Source organism: Thalassophryne amazonica, chromosome 15 (genome assembly GCF_902500255.1).
Source record: "Thalassophryne amazonica chromosome 15, fThaAma1.1, whole genome shotgun sequence".
Lineage (NCBI taxonomy): Eukaryota > Metazoa > Chordata > Actinopteri > Batrachoidiformes > Batrachoididae > Thalassophryne > Thalassophryne amazonica.
Window position 1 is genome coordinate 63,593,738 of NC_047117.1, and position 21,417 is coordinate 63,615,154.

The 21,417-nt window shown below is 39.9% G+C and overlaps 1 protein-coding gene across 3 annotated transcripts in view; it reads left to right on the forward strand.

Annotated features, from left to right (window-relative positions):
* The window catches only part of sept9b (septin 9b), a 201,661-nt gene that overhangs the window by 71,977 nt on the left and 108,267 nt on the right, over nt 1–21,417 (forward strand). For 2 of the 3 annotated variants that reach the window (XM_034187387.1, XM_034187386.1), the window contains exon 2: nt 1,436–2,116. In XM_034187387.1, coding sequence (XP_034043278.1) covers nt 1,436–2,116 — 681 coding nt within the window. Of the gene's footprint in view, nt 1–1,435; nt 2,117–20,832; nt 20,957–21,417 lie in introns of those variants that run through there. The other variant, XM_034187388.1, reaches the window with a different exon arrangement.

The following is a 21,417-nucleotide window of genomic DNA, read 5'->3' on the forward strand; positions in this document are numbered from 1 at the left end:
TAGACGTGCAGGTTAGGTGAACTGGAAACTTTATAATTGTCCAGGTCTCCTTTGCAAAAGAGGTCTTGATCTCAATGGGACTAACCTGGTAAAGTAAAGGTTAAATTAAATTAAAATTATTAGGGCTGGGATGATATGTTTATCTCCCAATATGTATCACGATATTCGGATACCGATTCAATACATATTGCAGTACTTGACACATGTAGTTCTATAAATGTTGCAATTAGATACTACAATTTTATTTTAATTATGTATTTATTTTGACTAGACCACAGAGAAAGAAGTGAAATAATACACTTCTAAAGACTTTATATCATACATATTTTTTTACATGCACATCTCATGTGAGGTTTGTTTGTTTGTTTGTTTATTTTTTAAGAACCGTACTGCATGTTTGGTAATTAGATAATTAAAACACTTCTTGAAATAAGCTACGTGCCTACCTGTGAATGTGTCTTTAACTCCAGACGGCTCCATTAGAAGTAGTAAAAAATAGTGTATTCAGGTTTGACAGTGTCACTGTATTTGGCGTATCATGATGTGTGTCACAGCGCATCATGAAGAGAACTCTTTTTTGCTATCTTGGTTGAATATTTTCCAGAATCGCAGTGAAAACTAGAAGCCATTTCAAGCTTCTGCTGGTACAGTGAAGTGCCAAGCGTGGGGTCGAGAGAGTCAGTGGCACAACTCTGGCCTGCCACCACACTTTTGACTCACGAAAGGTCTGCAAATTTCAACCTTTAAACCTACAAGTGAAGACTTGCACTGTCCATAGTTTTTCACTCTCTGGCTGTCAATCATTTAAGTAAAGAATCATCTGTGCTCAATTTGATGTGAAAATCTCACTGCCATTATTTTTTTCTTGTGGCTGTTTGAAACAAAGGTGCCATGTACCCCGCCTCTCACCTAACGACCACGTGAATCGGCTCCAGCAGAAGCTATTGCACCCACAAGCAAACATTAGCCTTGTGACCTGTTGACACCGAGATTTATAGACTTTGATACTAATCTCACACAGATACACGACTGGAGCCTTTTCAAACTGAGAGGTAAAAATTTTGCACGATATGACCTGTTTTATTGCTAGTATGTGGTTGTACTTTTGTTTTTCCACAGAAACACTTTTTGTAGCAACCCTCAAATGTCTGGCACTTAATCCTTGCTTTTTGGGAAATTACTTTAGTTAATTTCCTGCTTAGTTGATTTTATGATGCTACTGAAGACTATTTTATATTTTTCCTGCTTCCTATAAAACGGCATTTTGGTTGATGTGGCATTTGTTAAGAGAAATGAGGTATTTGTTGTTTTTGGTGCAGACATTTTGACTTTGTGCTTTCAATATATAGTGTTTTCAGCTGAACAAACTTCTTTATTCACAGTATATTTAAAATGTTCATATGAGTGATTTATGTTGTTTGTCCCTTACGTACAGCTCTGAAGAGGTCCTTTGAAGTGGAGGATGTTGACACTACCGCTCACTCATCCCCTGGCACTCGCCGCACCACCAGCTCCCCTTATCGTAACACCATGTCTCCCACCAGCATCTACTACCGTGACCTGGGCACTACAGCCCCAGCCTCCAACAGCAATAACATCAATTACGCCCAACCCCGCTCAATCATGGGGGGAGCAGGCTCGAGAACCCCTGAACCTGTGTCGCGTCGCTCTGAACTTTCTATTGACATCTCCACTTCTTCTAGCAAGCAGGTTGATAACATCACCAGCCCTGCTTCTGCACGATTTGTGACCAACAGCTCCCTAAAACGTCCCGAAGTCCTGGGCCACTCCAGAACCCCGGAGATGAGCCACAAAAGAGAAGTCACATTTTCAAAGACACCTAGCGATTCACCAGTCACACGCCGCAATGAGGGCAACATTAACAATGAAGCCACCCGGATCCCTGAGCAGAATCAGACTCGCAAAGCTGAGCCCCCTGGTTCTGCAGATGTCCGTAAACCTGACATCAACGTCACCAGAGCTACCCAGGAGAATAACGGCTACCACTCAGCTGTGCACCACCCCCATCATTCAAACCCTCACCACAACACCATCATCACCACGTTCCGCTGCTCTTCGCCAAGCCATGTCGGACGCAAATCTCCAAACCCTGACAGTAAGTCTGTTTAGTCCTCATATATTGTACAACTCTGCACAGTCCATACTTTCTCACTGTTATCAGCTGCACTTGCAAAACACATTGTCTGCTCTCTTTTATTGAAAACACATTTGGCATTCTTTATACATTAAGTGGAAACATAAAGTTCTACTCAGTAGGCACTTGTGCTGCCATCTTCACTTACCACTGATTACTTACCACTGCTTAAAATGTCTGTTTTGAGTAATGGTGAGTAATGGTGAGTAATGATGGTAATGCCTGTCGAGCAGTAATGATGCTGCTAGAAAATAAAAGTACATAGCTTCTACTTAACATTTGTTAATGGGAAAATTAATTATCAAATCCTAGTTCTGTGGTAGCAGTAATTTCCGATTAACCATATCTCAAGCAGGATAAAACAGTGTGATGAGCATTAATATGTCTATTAAAAGGCTATAGAGTCTGCTTGTTTTTTCCACCCACTGCATTGTGCAACTCAAATACAAATGAGTTCATGGGTATAAAACATCTTAATTGGGTACTGTATTGTTTGTAGTGCAGTTCATTTGTTACCACTAGGCAGTAGTACCCAAGGATATGAAGACATGGAGGGCTGTGGCAGGATGGTAGGGCAAGGATTGCATCAATAGGAGTGTGATCTTCTTGTTTATGATAGAAACCTGGCATTTGATGACCTTGACTTTCAACTGAATGATTGGCTTTTGGTTGACCTTGTCATGGTGATTCTGGAATCCACCTACATACTGTGTGTGTCAAGTTTGGTCAAAATTGATTTGAGACCCAAGTTCCTTGACTAAAATCAGTGGTTCCCAACCTTTTTTTTGCCTTTGGAGCACCCGCTACTTCTACTTAAGAAAGTCTGAACGCCTCTCTAACTCCAATTAAGTGTCACGGGGGGACTGGACACTATCCCAGCAGTCACAGGGCATGAGGCAAGGTACATGGTGGACAGGATGCCAGTCTATCACAGATCTCTCTTAGGTTCAACCAAGAAAATGTTCTTGTGTGTTTATGACTTTATTTGACAGGTGAACTTTTAATTTTGCTAAACTCAGAGCAGACAAAACCTCAGTCATGTCCTGTGATCTTTGGTGCCCACCCCGGGACATAAATGACCTTCACCTTTGCCAAAACGAACACTTTCAGGGCAATTCCAGGGTCGACCTTCATCCACTTTCCAAGTTTGCTAGAAATTAGCCAAAGGACTTGGGAGGAGCAACCCATCATACAGACAGGCATTTTCTCATATCAGACCAGTTACAGTGACAATCAGTCCAGAATGTGTATCACATTCGTTACAAACCAGAAAGCTAAAAACACAATTAGAAAAACAAACTTGGACATGAACATACTCCATAAATATCTAAATGTCATCAGAAAAAACACATGGGTTTAAAGCTTACCAGCTAACGACCAGACCATCTGTTGACGCAAGTTCTTCATGGAGGTGAAGCAAACAGGTCTGCCTACGAGTCGTCAGCAGCTTTCATATTCAGCCAATCCAGTAAGTTTGTGTGTTTATATATATAGTAGCCATATAATAAACAAATTATTAACCTCGCTTGCTCGGTCTGTACGGGAATAACAGACCTCTGTGTTTTTTGCCAATGCTTGGTTCATACTTACACCTCGCTCTGATATTTTCCCCATACAGACCTCAGTTAATAAACCTAGATTATCTCATTAAAATGGTATGTGGCAGTGGGTGGGGATATATTCGGGAGCAAGGTGGCATTTTATCCTTGAAGTTGATATCTTGGAAGTAGGAAAAATTGGGTCACATAAAGATTTGAATGCCACTGACAAAGGCCAAATTGTGATGGCTAGTTGACTGGGTCAGAGCATCTCCAAAACTGCAGCTCTTGTGGTATGCTTCTGGTCTGTAGCGGACGATACCGACCAAAAAGATCCAAGGAAGGAAAAGTGGTGAACGGTTGATGGCGTTATGGGTGACCAGGGGTACATGAGCAAAGGTTGGACAGTGTGGTCCAACCTTTCTGTGGCCTGTGTTGGGCATCTTGGTGCCCAACACAGCAACAACCTTTAGAGGTGTAGCACAGTCCAGGGGCCTCATGTGCAAAGACTTGCATGGATTTCCTACTGAAATATGGCGTACGCTAAAACCCTGAAATTCCATTTGTACATCCCACTGAACGTGGAATTGAGCACACATGCAGACGTACCAAGCTCCTCCCTTTCCACGCCCATATTTAAGTATGCAAATGCCTGTAATTAGGCCCTGGAAGCTGGGAATCCCACTCCGTCAGAACAATCAACATGAACACAGAAAAGAAATTATAACGAGTGTGAGCTACAGATGACTGGAAATGACATGGAGACACGCAGGGATAGTTTATTTGGTACGGATAGTTTATTTGGTACCCTGTCAAAGGGAATAAACATGAAACTGAAAAAAATTAGTGGGACCGTGTATGTGAGGCCGAGCTCAGAGCAGCACACATGCACTGAAGTTAAAAAACTGAGTTGCGCCACGGCTGACAGTGTGTGACATTCACAACTTTACACGTTTATTGACAAATACTGAACACAGGAAGACAATTGGGGAGCCTGTTAAGAATCTGCAGCTGTAGTTTCACCATCAAGAAAAAGAAAAGACAGTTAATAATAACAAAAAACATATTTGAATGTGCACATTCCCAAATGTGCCCATGCTGTTTTTCATTCGGAACAATTACACAAATAAACTATTTACCCATGCAGCCATCTATCGCGCACCATGCCAGCTTTGATCCTGTTCCCAACCCTACCCAATGGATTTGCGCATCGCATATGATTTGAACATTGACGGAATGAAAATGTCTCCTATGAACAAAAACAAATTTATCATGGGATGGCACCCTTGTAGCAATATGTGTGCAGTCAATAGCTCTGATTACATTTGGGAAATTGGCTCTCACTGCAAATTGTGCTTTAATGTAAGAACGTGATGTACCTGGATGGCATTCGGATGATTGCGTAACACACAGCTGGCATGGGTCGGCTCAAGGTTGACAGGCACACTCCTGACCAATCGGCCAGCTCCTGCTGGAATGCCATGTTGCCAAGATGCCCAGTGTGGTCAGTACTGTGTGGGCAGAGACAGCCCCTGGCTCTTCACAGAATTGCGCACTGGGCCAGCCACAGTCCTGCACACAACTCTAGTAACAGTGGCCTTCGTAATCGAACTCAGCTTATGAGCCAGTTATCTTCATTTGCAAGTAAATCCTTCCATTCCCTGAATACACGCTCACATCAGATTGCACCATTTGCAAGATCCTCTGAGAACCCTAACACAGCCATTGTTAGTACCATTTTCCTCATCACTTTGCGCATGTTTGTATATCCACCCATATAATTGCAAGCACGTGGGTTTGTAAATTGTTCAGAAGTGTGTCTATGATGTGCACATCACTGTGATGACTTCTTGTTTTCACACTAACAGTTTCCCAGCATCACCTCTGCGTGTCGGCAGTGGAACAATAACTGTTGAAATGTACATACCCGAGCCATGATTTTTTGCATGATGCACCGCACATTCCCACGGTCATTTAACTTTTGATACATCTGAACGTTAGCGTGGAGAAGGATGTACACCACGTTTTTGTGCATATGTAGCCTTTGTACATGAGGCCCCAGGGTTTGATGGGCTAGAAGGGCTGTTTTGGTGGCAAATGGGGACCTACAAAATATTAGACAGGTGGTTACAATGTTATAGCTGCTTGGTGTATGGCCATAACAAAAAAACACATTGTCACTGTCATTATGTAAAAATTCAGTATATTTATGTTGTGTTGATATTCTGGGGCTATGGATTTCTTTATGAGTGTTTGTTTTGTTGGGGGGGGGAGGGGGGTGTTAAGGCACCTTGACACTTGCAGAAATTTGATCCCCACACTGGCACGCAATCTGGCATGCCAGTGCGTAAACGTGCTGTAAACTGTGCGTGAACTGTGCGTGAACTGTGCACGGCTGCGTGCCAGTGCGCAAAGAAAATTTTGAACTGTTCTAAACTTCTGGCATGCATTAATTTCGTGAGTCGTGAACATTGTGCAGCCTATTCGAAAATGCTGCGTGTCAATGAGTGTCATTGCGTGCAGGGCATCGGAACGATTATGACGAGATGTTGCATCTATAAAAACATTATTATCAATTACTGAGGCGTTGCTGGGCCGGTAGCATAGACTTACATTTATGCTACCTGGCTATACCTGCCCGCAGTAACGGGCGGGTATCCCAATACCCGCCCGCTGTGCATAAACTGATGACATCATAGCCTGCGAAGCCCAAGAACTGTCCGCAGAGGAAAAGATGAAAAGGTGAGAAGTGTGCGTTGGTCCCGATATGGATATTCCAGATGATTTTATCATGGATAGTCAGACAATGAACAGCAGCCAAAGCAGCTAGCTTGATGAGGACGCACTGGCAAATTTGGAGAGCAGCGCGGTACCAGCCAACACGACAAAAGTTAAAGTGAGCCAACTTTTTATATACGCGTTTGCTGGGTGTCGTGCGTTTTGAAATGACATTAAATATTGTTAATGTGATTCCACGTGTTGTGTATCTCAGTAAGTGATAATAATGCAAATAACATGCAGTTGTCGTGCGGTTTGCATTTTCTGAGTCCCTCCATCCATGCCCAGTCGCCCGAAAATGACCGATATTCGCCGTCATCTAACTTGGACTAATATCGGTCATTTTTGGCGACTGGGCATGGACATCGAGCCTCTTAAAATGCATACCGCCCTCCAAAAGCATGTTATTGTATTATAATTTTACAGATACATTATCAAACTCATGAGAAGGAATGAAAATGCAACTGTTTTACCAATCCATTACAATATATATATGTATTACAAACAACTGCCTTTGAGACAAGATTCCAAATGCGTTCTCCACCGCATGGCGCCCAAGAGACAACCTGCAGCTGTAGATAATTTCTCTGTGATTCTGGGAGAGATGAGAAAATGGTTTCATCAGCTAAGTTCTGAGAGCAAATGTGTTGACTACAAAATTATTTTTTAGATAGCACGACGTCAAACAGGACAAAGTGGAACGCATTGGTACGACAAATTGTGCGGCAGTCCGGGGATCATATTTGTGCAAGTGTCCAGGTACCTTTACATTATAATTATCTCTGTGAGAGAATGAGATGTTGGCATACTAAGCTGAATGAATGTTCTTCAATTTTCCATCACTTTGCTTTTTCAGCTGTGTTTTTGGAGTGTATTGTATAAAACTCTTTCCTGTCCATTCAGGGTTTTTTTTTTTCTTTCCAGCACAAAATGACATCACAAGCCATTTGTGCATGGACATGCAAACACACGTGTTATTCTGTGCTTCCTTCCCGTTTTCTGTCAGTGACGCTTCCTGCTGCGTGACCTCACGCGTGACCGCAGTGTCTTTCCTCTCTCTGGGATCATGTGATCTCACTCAGTCAGTTTCTCAGCCGTTTGCATTCAGCTTTGATCGCCACACAGAGTGAGATGTACGGGGATGTTTACGTGAAAGACCAGCATGCAAAGGGGTTATGGACACTGACACATGTTGCTATTTCTGTTCCTGTGAGACCTCTTGCTGACACCATTCCATGACCCCTTACTTAGGGCCCTGAACCTTATCCTTAACCATCACAACTACACATATAACTCAGCCCCTAAAACCAACTTGTAACTCTTGAGGAGCCCATGACAGGCTCACAAGAAATGAAATTCTTCATGACAAACTTTTCTTCTTACAGCTTCTTGTTGATATGACAGATAAAATAATAATTATGTTATTGTTTTGAAATACTTCAAGCAATATAGATATTCATACATTCTTTCAGGCAATACGAAGAGTTTATGGTACCATTTCATAAAATTAAACCTTTGATCCAAGCTCATTTTATTCTCACAATAAAACTTTGACACATTTTAACTTGTTTTCTGCCTTGATGTTTAAAGTAATGCAGTCACCCTTTCTGCCTTTCCGTTTGCCACTTTAAAACAATGTAGTCTCCCACTCTTTTCAATGAATTCTGGAATTTATCAAGGCAGTGTGTTCTGGCTCCTACTCTGTTCAGTGCTTGGATGGACTGGGTGTTGGGAAATGTTATGGACTCCAAGAATTTAAGAGCCTTTGTCAGTGAGGAAAGGTTTACTGTCCTTGACTTTGGAGACTCTGCTGTGATCTTTGTGGAATCAGTGGATACCCTGATTAGATTTGAACAGCTGAGTGAGGAGTCAAAGTGTTTGGGTTTGAGATTGTCCTGGATCAAGTTTAAGATCCAGACTCCTTTACCTCACTAAATGTAAATAAACCTTTTCAAACAACTAGCTGCTCTTATTGCAGTTCTGGCGAGAGTGCCGAGTAGTATGAAGGGTAGTCCCTCTCTTAAAGTGAATGAACTTAATTCCCTCTCTTTGTCCCCCTGGTGTGAAATACAGGGGCATATAGTGATCAGCATGTCTGTCTGTCCATCCTTCCATCCATCCATTTTCGCTTATTAGCGTGATATCTCAAGAACCTGTTGACCAGTTTCATTCATTATTTAGCATAAGGGTGTATGTGGGTGATTCCCCTGACACCAGTCAATTACAGTGACCTTGGGGGTCAATTTCAAGGTCACAGCAACGTTTTCAAGATATTGTCAGTGCCACCCTTGTTAGCACTATATCTCACAAACCAGTTCACCAATTTCATTCATATTTAGCATAAGGGTGTACTTGGGTGATCCCCAACACTTTATATTACTGATTTATGAGGACCGGGTGGGGGGTATATCAATCAATCAATTAATCAATCAATTTTTTTTATATAGCGCCAAATCACAACAAACAGTTGCCCCAAGGCGCTTTATATTGTAAGGCAAGGCCATACAATAATTACGTAAAAACCCCAACGGTCAAAACGACCCCCTGTGAGCAAGCACTTGGCGACAGTGGGAAGGAAAAACTCCCCCCGTACAGGAAGAAACCTCCAGCAGAACCAGGCCCAGGGAGGGGCAGTCTTCTGCTGGGACTGGTTGGGGCTGAGGGAGAGAACCAGGAAAAAGACATGCTGTGGAGGCGAGCAGAGATCGATCACTAATGATTAAATGCAGAGTGGTGCATACAGAGCAAAAAGAGAAAGAAACACTCAGTGCATCATGGGAACCCCCCAGCAGTCTAAGTCTATAGCAGCATAACTAAGGGATGGTTCAGGGTCACCTGATCCAGCCCTAACTATAAGCTTTAGCAAAAAGGAAAGTTTTAAGCCTAATCTTAAAAGTAGAGAGGGTGTCTGTCTCCCTGATCTGAATTGGGAGCTGGTTCCACAGGAGAGGAGCCTGAAAGCTGAAGGCTCTGCCTCCCATTCTACTCTTACAAACCCTAGGAACTACAAGTAAGCCTGCAGTCAGAGCGAAGCGCTCTATTGGGGTGATATGGTACTATGAGGTCCCTAAGACAAGATGGGACCTGATTATTCAAAACCTTATAAGTAAGAAGAAGAATTTTAAATTCTATTCTAGAATTAACAGGAAGCCAATGAAGAGAGGCCAATATGGGTGAGATATGCTCTCTCCTTCTAGTCCCCGTTAGTACTCTAGCTGCAGCATTTTGAATTAACTGAAGGCTTTTCATGGAACTTTTAGGACAACCTGATAATAATGAATTACAATAGTCCAGCCTAGAGGAAATAAATGGATGAATTAGTTTTTCAGCATCACTCTGAGACAAGACCTTTCTAATTTTAGAGATATTGCGTAAATGCAAAAAAACAGTCCTACATATTTGTTTAATATGCGCTTTGAATGACATATCCTGATCAAAAATGACTCCAAGATTTCTCACAGTATTACTAGAGGTCATGGTAATGCCATCCAGAGTAAGGATCTGGTTAGACACCATGTTTCTAAGATTTGTGGGGCCAAGTATATATCTTCTCCTGAATACTCTTATTACTTAAGAGTGTGGTCTTTCTGTTTCAGACGATGATTTATTCATTTCACACATTCTCTAAGCATGATGCACCAATGAGCATCCAGCTTATTATTGCCACCTTGGGCTCCAGAGTGTGTACCTCATTCAGATTGATATACAGGAACAGCTTGTCATGCATGCACACAGTGTCATCTTGTGGCTGAAAATGATCATGCAGAATTTTTGACATAGAAGTTGTTTCAAAATTTATGTCACGACAATCCAAACAAGTAAAAAAAACAAACAAACAAACAAACAAAAACTACTGCATGCAGGGGAGGTGATAGTCTAGTGGTTTAAGAGGATCCTTGGTTCAAAGCCCTGTCTGGCTGAAAAATCACTAAGAGCCCTTGTGCAAGGTCCCCAAGTTAATCCCCAAGTTGCTCCCAGTGTGTGGTGAGCACCTTGCATGGCAGCACCCTGACATCGATGCGTGAATGGGTGAATACGAGGCATTACTGTAAAGCGCTTGAGCTTCTGATATAGATGGAAAAACGCTATATAAATGCAGCCCGTTTTTCATTTACCATGCTAAGCATGAGTTTAGGATTGTTTGTTGTAATAAACTCATTGCTCTGTTGGACATTTGTTTTCCTAATGGATGTGTGGTCATCACGTTAGAAGAAGATGTGAAGCCATTTATCTCTTATTTGGTTTGACCTTCTGAAAATTGGGAGGAGGGGGCTGAGGGCAACGGGTGATTTGTCTCTACCTTTCTGGTAGGTCAGGAAAGGACATCCACACACACACACACACAGACACCTCAGATTTGTTGACTCTCATCTACACGTGCACACACAAACACACAGGCCTTCAGGCGAAGCCATATAAGAGGTCAGTCATCTCCCAGTGTAATTACTCTGGACTGATCCCAGGCCATTACTCAGTGTGACCTGTCAGCTAATTACCCCAAAAAAAGAGCGATGGAAAGCAAAAAACAACAACAACAAAAAAAAAAAAACACTTTCTCTATGTGTGTTACTGCACTAACACATCTATGCTAAGGTTATAATTTTACTGCATGGCTCTGACACTCAACAGTCATCAAACGTTGCAGCGTAAGAAGTTGTGTGTGTAACTGCGTATCAATCTGGCGCCCCGTTTCCCCGAGGCAGTTTAAAGCTTACAGCCATTATAGTCCCATTGTAACAACGGGACTATAATGGCTGTAAGGTCATCAATGAAGTCTACAGGCTTTTGACAAATGAGACCCGAACAGTCAGGATTTAACATTCCTGCCAGATGTGTTACAGGAAATAATGTTTATTACCTGTCTGTTAAGAGTTGCAATGTCAAACAGTATGGTTTTTTGTTAGACGTTCACCAAACAACTGATATGTAATGATTAAACAACTCGAAGCCGTGCATTATACGGTTTGAATGCACGACGCTGAGTCTAAAACACTACGATGCAATGGCTTTGAGTTGTTTAATCTGCTTATACCATGGTCCCACACAGTGAGCTAACACACAAATATTTATTTAAGTTAACAGAACTTGATAAAAATGTGTGAGTATTTGAGACTATTTTATACCAGTCTCAAGATATTTTGTCTCCGATGTGCTTACCGAGTCTGCGGGCTCGCGCCACTGCGGGACACTCACACCGCCCCCCTCTCTGCTGTGTTAGTTTTGGGGATGAAAATTTTACAGGGTGATTCCATAATTTATTCCTCAGAATTGAGTGAGTCCATATTTTTTTCCCTCTGCTTGGTCTAAAAAAGTAACTGCTACAATTATTTTTCCTGATTTCTTATAGTGTTTCTTAAAGCCAGAAAGTTGCCATTTGAAATGACTTTAGTTTTGTGTCATGTCTGTGATCTGCTTTTTTCTACAAAATTAAACAACTGAATGAACATCCTCCGAGGCCGGTGATTCCATAATTATTGCCAGGGGTTGTACAACCCCAATTCCAGTGAAGTTGGGACATTGGGTAAAATGTAAATAAAAACAGAATACAATGATTTGCAAATCCTCTTCAACCTATATTCAATCGAATACACCACAAAGACAAGATATTTAATGTTCAAACTGATAAACTTTATTGTTTTTGTGCAAATATTTGCTCATTTTGAAATGGATGAAAGCGATAATACACAGAAATACAAAGAGGACAGAGAGTTTCTCTCAATATATTTACAAATGCAGCAGCAAGAGCACCAGGTTTTGTATGCTTTTTTATCTTTCAGCTCTCACTATTCCAAAAAAGCCCAGCTGAGGTTGAACGGTGCGTGACCCCTCATTTGGTCACACTCTCATTTTTACTTTTAATTTATTTTGCTTTTTTGCCAGCTCTGCCATGATGATTAGCATGTAACAATAAAGCCATCATTGGCTTGTTCTTGAAGCTGCTAGCTTGCTGGTGCATTGATAGAGGGGTGTGTATGTGTTGTTGCAGCATCGTTAAGTTCGTGTTTCTCAGGAGATCCAAGATTCTCATTCAGGGGGCACCGGGTCAGCATCCCCAAAGTAGCAAGGCTGGTTTTCTGCTGCGAAAGGCTTGGTGTGGTGGAGAAAGCCCCTATTCTCCCCAAAACAAGTCATTTAGTGATTACAATTACTCCTAAATTGCAAAATTAAGGTAAAATGTTGCATAGTTCCTCTTTAAGTGCTGTATGCAGACATAGTATTACGGTACTACTGAATGAAAAGCACAGCTATCCAATTAGCAAGAGAAAACTAACAATTTCTTCAAATAAGAGGGTTGTGTCAAAGAAAATATTAAAACAGTCAGGTAGATGATGTCGATTATATTCATCTGAATTCAACTGAATTTTGGAAAAATTCACCCTTACAAATGGAGGTATTCCACATGCAGAGAACATGGTCAGCTAGTCAGAAAATAGGATGCTTGCTTAATTCTTCATGAATTACAAACTAGAGGGGTTTCCCTGAGAGAAAGGAGACAGAATTGCATGGGAACGCAAAACTTATTGTGAGGGAACTCAAAAGTACAGGGTGACCCCCAAAAAACAGAGCCCATAAAAACTGTAATACATCCTACAAAGGTTTGTGTACTTCAGTTTGTGTACAGTCATTCCCCAAAGTTGAGATTAGTTGGCGAAATAGGCCTCCAGGCGAAATCTCTTCCTTGGTTGAGACAAGAAAAGACATTTTTTGTGACAAATCATACCATTTGGATCATAATTTTGAAAGCGGTTTTATGCAAAGCGACCAGGATAACTGATACTTTGAGGAATGATCATACACAGACTGATGTTTAAGTCCAACAAATTTCTTGAAATTTGTAGGATTTATTACAGTTTTTATGGGTTCTCTTTTTTTGAAGGGTCACCCTGTACTTTTGAGTTCCCTGTATTTCTTGGGAATTCAAAACATGTTGTTCTTGAATGCAAAAATGTTGTGAGGGAATGCACAACTATTGCAAGTAAATGCAAAACATCCTCTAAAAATAAATTCCCACTAGTTTTTTGAGCTGTTTTCCAGAGTTTCAAGAACCAGCCTTGTGATATCACAAATATATATGTGGTTATGATACACAGTATTTTTCAGCCTGCCTTATGATGTCACAAAGACCTATGGACATGTTAGCCTGGAGAGGTATGCCTGCTCCAAGTGCAGCTGCTCTTTCACTTAACTGTGTGCAGCACACAATTCCACTTCTTCTCACTTATTGTGACCACCAGGAGGCACTATATGACAGTTAAAAATCTGGATAGATAGTGAATCTGACTGATTAGAATGTTTTTTGTTTGTTTTCCTTTTTCACAGTCCTTATTCCACCATTCTTGATGTATCAATGAAAATTAAACATGCCACTTTTCCTGCTTTCCCCCTCATGGGGTCAAAACCTTGGAGCACACTGATCGTTCCTGCAGAAAAGCATCCAGCATAGAGACATAAGGTTTTTCCCCGTTTTTGAGGCAACTATTTTATTTGCCAAAAGATCATACAGCCATTAAAAATGATGTGCATGTAGCTCTTTGAAGTTCAGGACAGTGACAAGACTGGATAAAAGCACTTAGTCAAATGGGAACAGGACAGTCGTAGTTCCCTGGAAACACAGACACACACACACACACACACACACACACACCGAGCCCCCCAACCCCAAGGGAAGTTGAGCGTTTACACTGAGCATCTGGAGGAAGTCAAGGGTTAAGGAAGTTTCCCACCAGTGCCGAGCAACTTTTGTCCTTTCTCTTCATCTCTCCAAATCCCACAGCTGCTGTAAACACCTCTTCTCCATTCACTTTCTCCTGCACACCATTAGGTGGACACGTTCAGGTTACATTTTGTATTTACCACCATATAAATGCACTTGCCAGTACAAACATTCGGCCCACTTCCTCTTCCTTGGCTGGGAAAGTGGCTCTTAGTAAAACACTCACACTTTGAGAGGTAAACAAAACAGTCATACCACACCTAAACCACATTTATGGACTTAATTTCATTCATTTTAAAATTAAAAACCAAATAACAAGATGTGGGCTATCAGAATGTTATAAAAACAAACTAGATTTGATCCTCTTTGCATTGGCTCCCAATTCCGTTCAGACTGCAATTTAAAATATTGGTAAATGGACTGCATTTATATAGCGCTTTTCCATCTGCATCAGATGCTCAAAGCGCTTTACAATTATGCCTCACATTCACCCCGATGTCAGGGTGCTGCCATACAAGGTGCTCACTACACACCGGGAGCAATAGGGGATTAAGGTCCTTGCCCAAGGGCCCTTAGTGATTTTCCTGTCAGGCGGGGATTTGAACCAAGGATCTTCCTGTCTCAAGCCCAACACCTTAACCACTAGACCATCACCTCCCCAAAATGGTGATGACTTTTAGAGCTTTGCACAGTCAAATGCCACTCTACATCTGTGAACTCTTGCACCTGTATGTGACAAGCAGGTCTCTGAGGTCCTCGGACCAGAACCTGTTGGTTGTACCAAGGTCAAGGCTGAAGACCAAAGGAGACTGTGCATTTGAGGTTGTGGCTCTTAAACTGTGGACTGCACTGCCACTACACCTATGTTCCGTGGACTCTGTTGGAACTTTTAAGGAGGAGCTCAAGACCTATTTGTACAGACTTGCTTTCAACTAGTTTTATGTTATTGATGCTTTTAGTTTCTGTAATTTTATTTCTGTGCTCTTAAATTCCTGTAAAGCACTTTGTGATTTTTATCTTTAAAGGTGCTGTACAAATAAACTTTACTTACTTAGATTGAGTTGACTATTTTCACTACTCTATTCTGCCTGGAGGTGAAGTCTTGCTCTTATTTCTCAATGTATCAAACTCTTCTGTTGTACTTTCCTTAGCATCCCTTAACACATAGTGTGAATTTCGTCAAATTGCGTGTAAAAATCGTAGCTGTTTCCAATGTCGTGAGTCGCCCAGATTTGTACTTAATTGTACTATGTGAGAAGGGGCCCTTAGCTTTTATATGTGAACATATTTTAATCTACATCAGTGCCACTGTAAGCTTTTATTATATGCAGATGGCATGGCTCTTCTCCTCAACATCGTCTGTCTTCTGAACATCAGTCCATCTGTGAATGGCATGTCAATAAGAAGCTTTCCCTTCACTTTGAAATGACGCAATCAATACCATTTGGTCCAAAGAGAAGAGATATGTAGCATTTGCTGAGTCTATAGACTCTGGTGGTCAAACCATAACAAGTAAGTCTTGTGTAAAATTCCAAGGTCCTTGATCAGTCCAACACAATACATACTACATACATAGTCAAACTCCCCAGTGTATAAAATGTTCCTTTATTTGGACTTAATTGTAATACTTCTTTGGGATCATTTCTTCTGTTTAGACTTTCTGTTAAATTTTTAGACCATCCTTATTTGCTGACACTGATGCCTATCTGTGGACTTACCTACTACCCACGTCGAGTCTGAGTCATCTCAGTCAACTTACTCTAAACTCTAATCAAGTCATTTTTATTTTTTCCTGTGACAAGAAGAGCTGGATCATTTTTAACACATCTTAAGAATAACTTACCATTACCTACCATTTTAAAAAGTTTTTGTTCTTAGAAATGTGTGTGTGTATATGTATATATATATATATATATATAGATAGATAGATAGATAGATAGATAGATAGATAGATAGATAGATAGATAGATAGATAGATAGATAGATAGATAGATAGATAGATAGATAGATAGATAGATAGATAGATAGATAGATAGATAGATAGATAGATAGATAGATAGATAGATAGATAGATAGATAGATAGATAGATAGATAGATAGATAGATAGATAGATAGATAGATAGATAGATAGATAGATAGATAGATAGATAGATAGATAGATAGATAGATAGATAGATAGATAGATAGATAGATAGATAGATAGATAGATTAGATAGATAGATAGATAGATAGATAGATAGATAGATAGATAGATAGATAGATAGATAGATAGATAGATAGATAGATAGATAGATAGATAGATAGATAGATAGATAGATAGATAGATAGATAGATAGATAGATAGATAGATAGATAGATAGATAGATAGATAGATAGATAGATAGATAGATAGATAGATAGATAGATAGATAGATAGATAGATAGATAGATAGATAGATAGATAGATAGATAGATAGATAGATAGATAGATAGATAGATAGATAGATAGATAGATAGATAGATAGATAGATAGATAGATAGATAGATAGATAGATAGATAGATAGATAGATAGATAGATAGATAGATAGATAGATAGATAGATAGATAGATAGATAGATAGATAGATAGATAGATAGATAGATAGATAGATAGATAGATAGATAGATAGATAGATAGATAGATAGATAGATAGATAGATAGATAGATAGATAGATAGATAGATAGATAGATAGATAGATAGATAGATAGATAGATAGATAGATAGATAGATAGATAGATAGATAGATAGATAGATAGATAGATAGATAGATAGATAGATAGATAGATAGATAGATAGATAGATAGATAGATAGATAGATAGATAGATAGATAGATAGATAGATAGATAGATAGATAGATAGATAGATAGATAGATAGATAGATAGATAGATAGATAGATAGATAGATAGATAGATAGATAGATAGATAGATAGATAGATAGATAGATAGATAGATAGATAGATAGATAGATAGATAGATAGATAGATAGATAGATAGATAGATAGATAGATAGATAGATAGATAGATAGATAGATAGATAGATAGATAGATAGATAGATAGATAGATAGATAGATAGATAGATAGATAGATAGATAGATAGATAGATAGATAGATAGATAGATAGATAGATAGATAGATAGATAGATAGATAGATAGATAGATAGATAGATAGATAGATAGATAGATAGATAGATAGATAGATAGATAGATAGATAGATAGATAGATAGATAGATACTAGAGCTCTAAATTGTACCTGCATTAATGGCAAATGTTTGCCAGGCCGCTGTGGGGCACCCCCAGTGCTGACCAACCTGTTGCTTATATTAGTAGGTGTGTGCGTGTGTGTCTCACTGTAGATAGATAGATAGATAGATAGATAGATAGATAGATAGATAGATAGATAAGTTGAAAAATGCGAGGCACTCGGAAACACAAAAACAGTGAGAAACAAGACCTATTTTCATTGAAATGTTAGCCTGTGTAACCTGTGAACTTTGCAAAAATTAACATTATGAGCACATTGAGTATGATTCATTCATTGGCGTGCCTCTTGTTCATAAATATATCTTAGGGTATTTATTACATATTTTATCATGTTATGGCTATGAATGTGTTCATGGTAATGGGTATCGGTGAGTTGTGCTCAGGCTTTGTGGGTTTGCGTGGACATATTTTACATTTATTTTAGGTTTTTAAAGCTGCAAACTGGATTACTCCCACAAAGTTTCATTGTATAACCTGCAATGACAATAAAGCTCTATCTATATGGAGTGTGCACCAGGCCTTTACCATGCTGTCTGAGGTGCCATTCTGAAAGCAAACTTACATTGTTCCTACTGGGACAATCTATAAAATGAACCTGCAGGGTAAACGGTTTACTTTAAAAAAGAGCAGCCTTTGAGAAGCAGTAGGTACAGTAATTGCAACCAAAATGTGATTGATGGAGAAGAAAAGGTTAGTGTAACGTCTATTTTTTTCTTCACATTCTCTACTTTGATTCATGTGTTGGTTGATAGTGGACACACTGGAAAAAAATAACTGAACTGTGTGTGTGAACAGATAGCAGATGGACATTTGAGCCATATGTTCAAGTTGGCCGTCGTGAGGACAGAGAGTTTTATGGCTGTGGGTTAATGTGGGTGTAAAGTGTGAATGTGTAGATAACACAACAATAACAATGATGGGGTGCAGTCTTCAATAACACATTTTATTACATCCATAATGGATTTTTTACTTTAATACAACAGCTTTTGGTCTTTGACATCTGTTTTTGCACACAGTGATGCTGAAACTTTCATTGTCTCAGTCATTGTCATTATGTCCACCTAAACATTTTGCTCATGAAAAACCACCATTAAAGTCAAGCTAACCATCTGGTTGCGGATTACAGGTTTGCTATCTGATGCTGCCAATAACTGATGTTCTTAAAAATCTTCCATCTGCAGCTGTCAAAGCCACACACAGTGTCTTATTTGCACATCCTCAGTTTGTCTTGTGCAGATATGCAGTTTCATTTCCTCTGCTGTTCTGGTGCAGTGACTCCACACTGTTTATCTATAAAAAAAAACAGAAGAAACAAAGATTGGTACCAATATGCAATAACATGATTTTATAAGGTGGAATGGTTGCTTCTCGACCCTTCATTTATGGTTATCAGCCAACCATTTTGTTAGCAGCACGAGGCTTGCCGAGTGCATTTCATGGTAGTGATGTCCCATCCAATTACACTGATCAGTATCAGGCCCAATCAAGGCTTTTGCATTCAATATGAATTTCACACAGATTAGTCTAGATACCATTTCCTTCCATTTTATGAGATACATGCCAATGGAGCCATAGCCACCACTCTATATTTTCTTGATGCTAGTTCATTAACAGCACCATGCTACACATTTTAAGAACATATTTAAGCTCTGCTTCACTTCAAATATGCACTATGTCAATTTTTGACAGATGGCAGTTGTGGTACTCTACGTATTAGCCAATCAGGTAGTGCTTTCCACATAAATACTCACCATGCTGCCTGTGTTCTGTTAACAAGCACTATACAGGCCCATAGCCACATGGGTGACAGGATGAAGCCCCCCACCCATTTACATGAATGTCTACTTTAGAAGATTTATTTTAAAGGCATTTTGAAAATAATACAGTTAGCTGTTAGGTAAATATTTACCACATTGACCCTTTTAGCTTATAAAAATTTAGCAGCGTTTGTGTTATTTATTCAAATGAATGTTGTCGACATCATGGTGATTAATTCTGATTTGTTGCGTGGGGAATTTGGTTGCTTTGGTTAGTTTCATGTTTTTAGCATAATTGAAATGCTAAAAATGAGTATTTGCCATTGCAGTTGAGCATTTTGTTTCTGTCCTCCATTTAACAAAACCAAGTATTTGTTAGATACTCATTTCAGAGTGCGTTATATGGTACGTATATCAACAGCCAATTACTAAATACACAGTAATATTAAGTCTGTTTTAATCAAGTGTAGTGATCAAGTAGTTAATGCACTTGTTTCCAGAATGCAAAGTTCCCGGTTCAAGACCACCTCTGCCAATTCTCCATTTCGCGTGGAGTTGTGTCAAGAAGGGCATGATATGCTGTGGCGACCTTGGGTCAAAAAAGGCTGAAACTGAAAGGACTTACTTCTTCACTGTTAATATGAATAATATGAATCAACCCTAAACAGCCTATGTTACAATGTAAAAAAAAAGATGATTTAAATTTTCCAAGCTCCACCCTTTTATTCAGATATTCCCCAAAATGTTATGACCTCTGTTCTTGATCAGCCAGCAGTTTCTTTCGGGTTGAGTAATCCTGCTGTCAAACCAAATCGGCAAAACTGACCCAAATGAAAACACAACCTTGTCAGATACAGATTTGATCTGGAGCTGAATATTAAACCACAAAGATGAGGGCTGATTTAGGGATTTAGAGAGTTTAACTGCAGCTGTGTGGTTCCGGGTAATTAGCATCTTCAAAGAAAATGTGAAAACTTTGGTATTGCAGCTTGGATGAGCTTCAGGCGAACTTTCACCCTCAGCCTGGATAGCAGCAAGTGCTTGGTGATGTTACACAGCAGACTGCAGACATCATCATCAATCAGGAAAAGAGGCTGAAAATGGACAATGTGAATGCAACTATGGGGTTGAGATAAAACAGCGGTTGTCTCTAATGAGTGTTTTGCATTTTAAAATTAGGATGAATGACAGGTTGAAGTGTTCTGGTCCTATCCTGACAAATCGAATTTCAACAAAGAGATTCTTGTTTTTCCACCCTGGTCTCTATATCTAATTAAAAAAAAATTCTTGTTGCTGTCTTTGTCGGCTTTTTGGTGTTTTGATTATAGATAATTAACGTGGTGACTGCACAGCATGTTTAATCACAGAGCTCCTTAACAACTTCTTCTTTTCTGGAGTTTGACTCATCCTTTGCTCCCACAGATCCAGCGAGGAACCAGGGAATCCCCTGAAGGCCGATCCCCTGGAGCTGCTCTGTTTATTGTTGGTTAAACTCAGCTCATCGGAAATAGAGCTGATGGTAGTGGACGTGCATTAGTTAGCTTGTTTAGTTCTTGACTGAGCTGAAAGGCTGGGTGTATAAGAAAGGATTTCTTGCCGTGTCAGAGTTTTGTTCCTTGGTGAATCTGACTGGGAGGTAAAGGGAAGAAAACTGACAACAAAGGGAGGAAGGGATGATGACTTCTGCTGGCAATGAGATGGACAACACCCATGAGATGCAAGTGCTTTGTGAGTATCTGTTTTTTTAGCCTTCTTTTCAGTTTGTGGGAGAACTTGGCTCTCTTTGAGGGATGACTGGTTTCCATTAAGGCTGCTCAAGTCAAGTCATAATATATCTTCTTCAGATGAGGATGTGGGAAAAGGGGATGTAGGGAGTGTTGGCTGAAAAGTTCAGAGGATGGCCGGTGATGGCCTTGTGGGATGATAATGTGCACGAAAGATTTTTCAACGTTGTCCCATTTGAGCTCGACACACTTCTTGCAACAGTGTTGCAGTGCTTTGGATCTCATTGCCATTGGATCGTTTAACCATTTACTCTATTTAAAAAAAAAAAAAGCCCATTAGGAAGATACGATGCAGTCATTGTTCCAGTATTTATTCCCATTTATTGCCACGCCCATGTTTGGAAATTGGTGTAATGGAGCTGTTGCTAAATGAGGAGAGTATGGTGGGTGGTCAGTCAGTTTAAA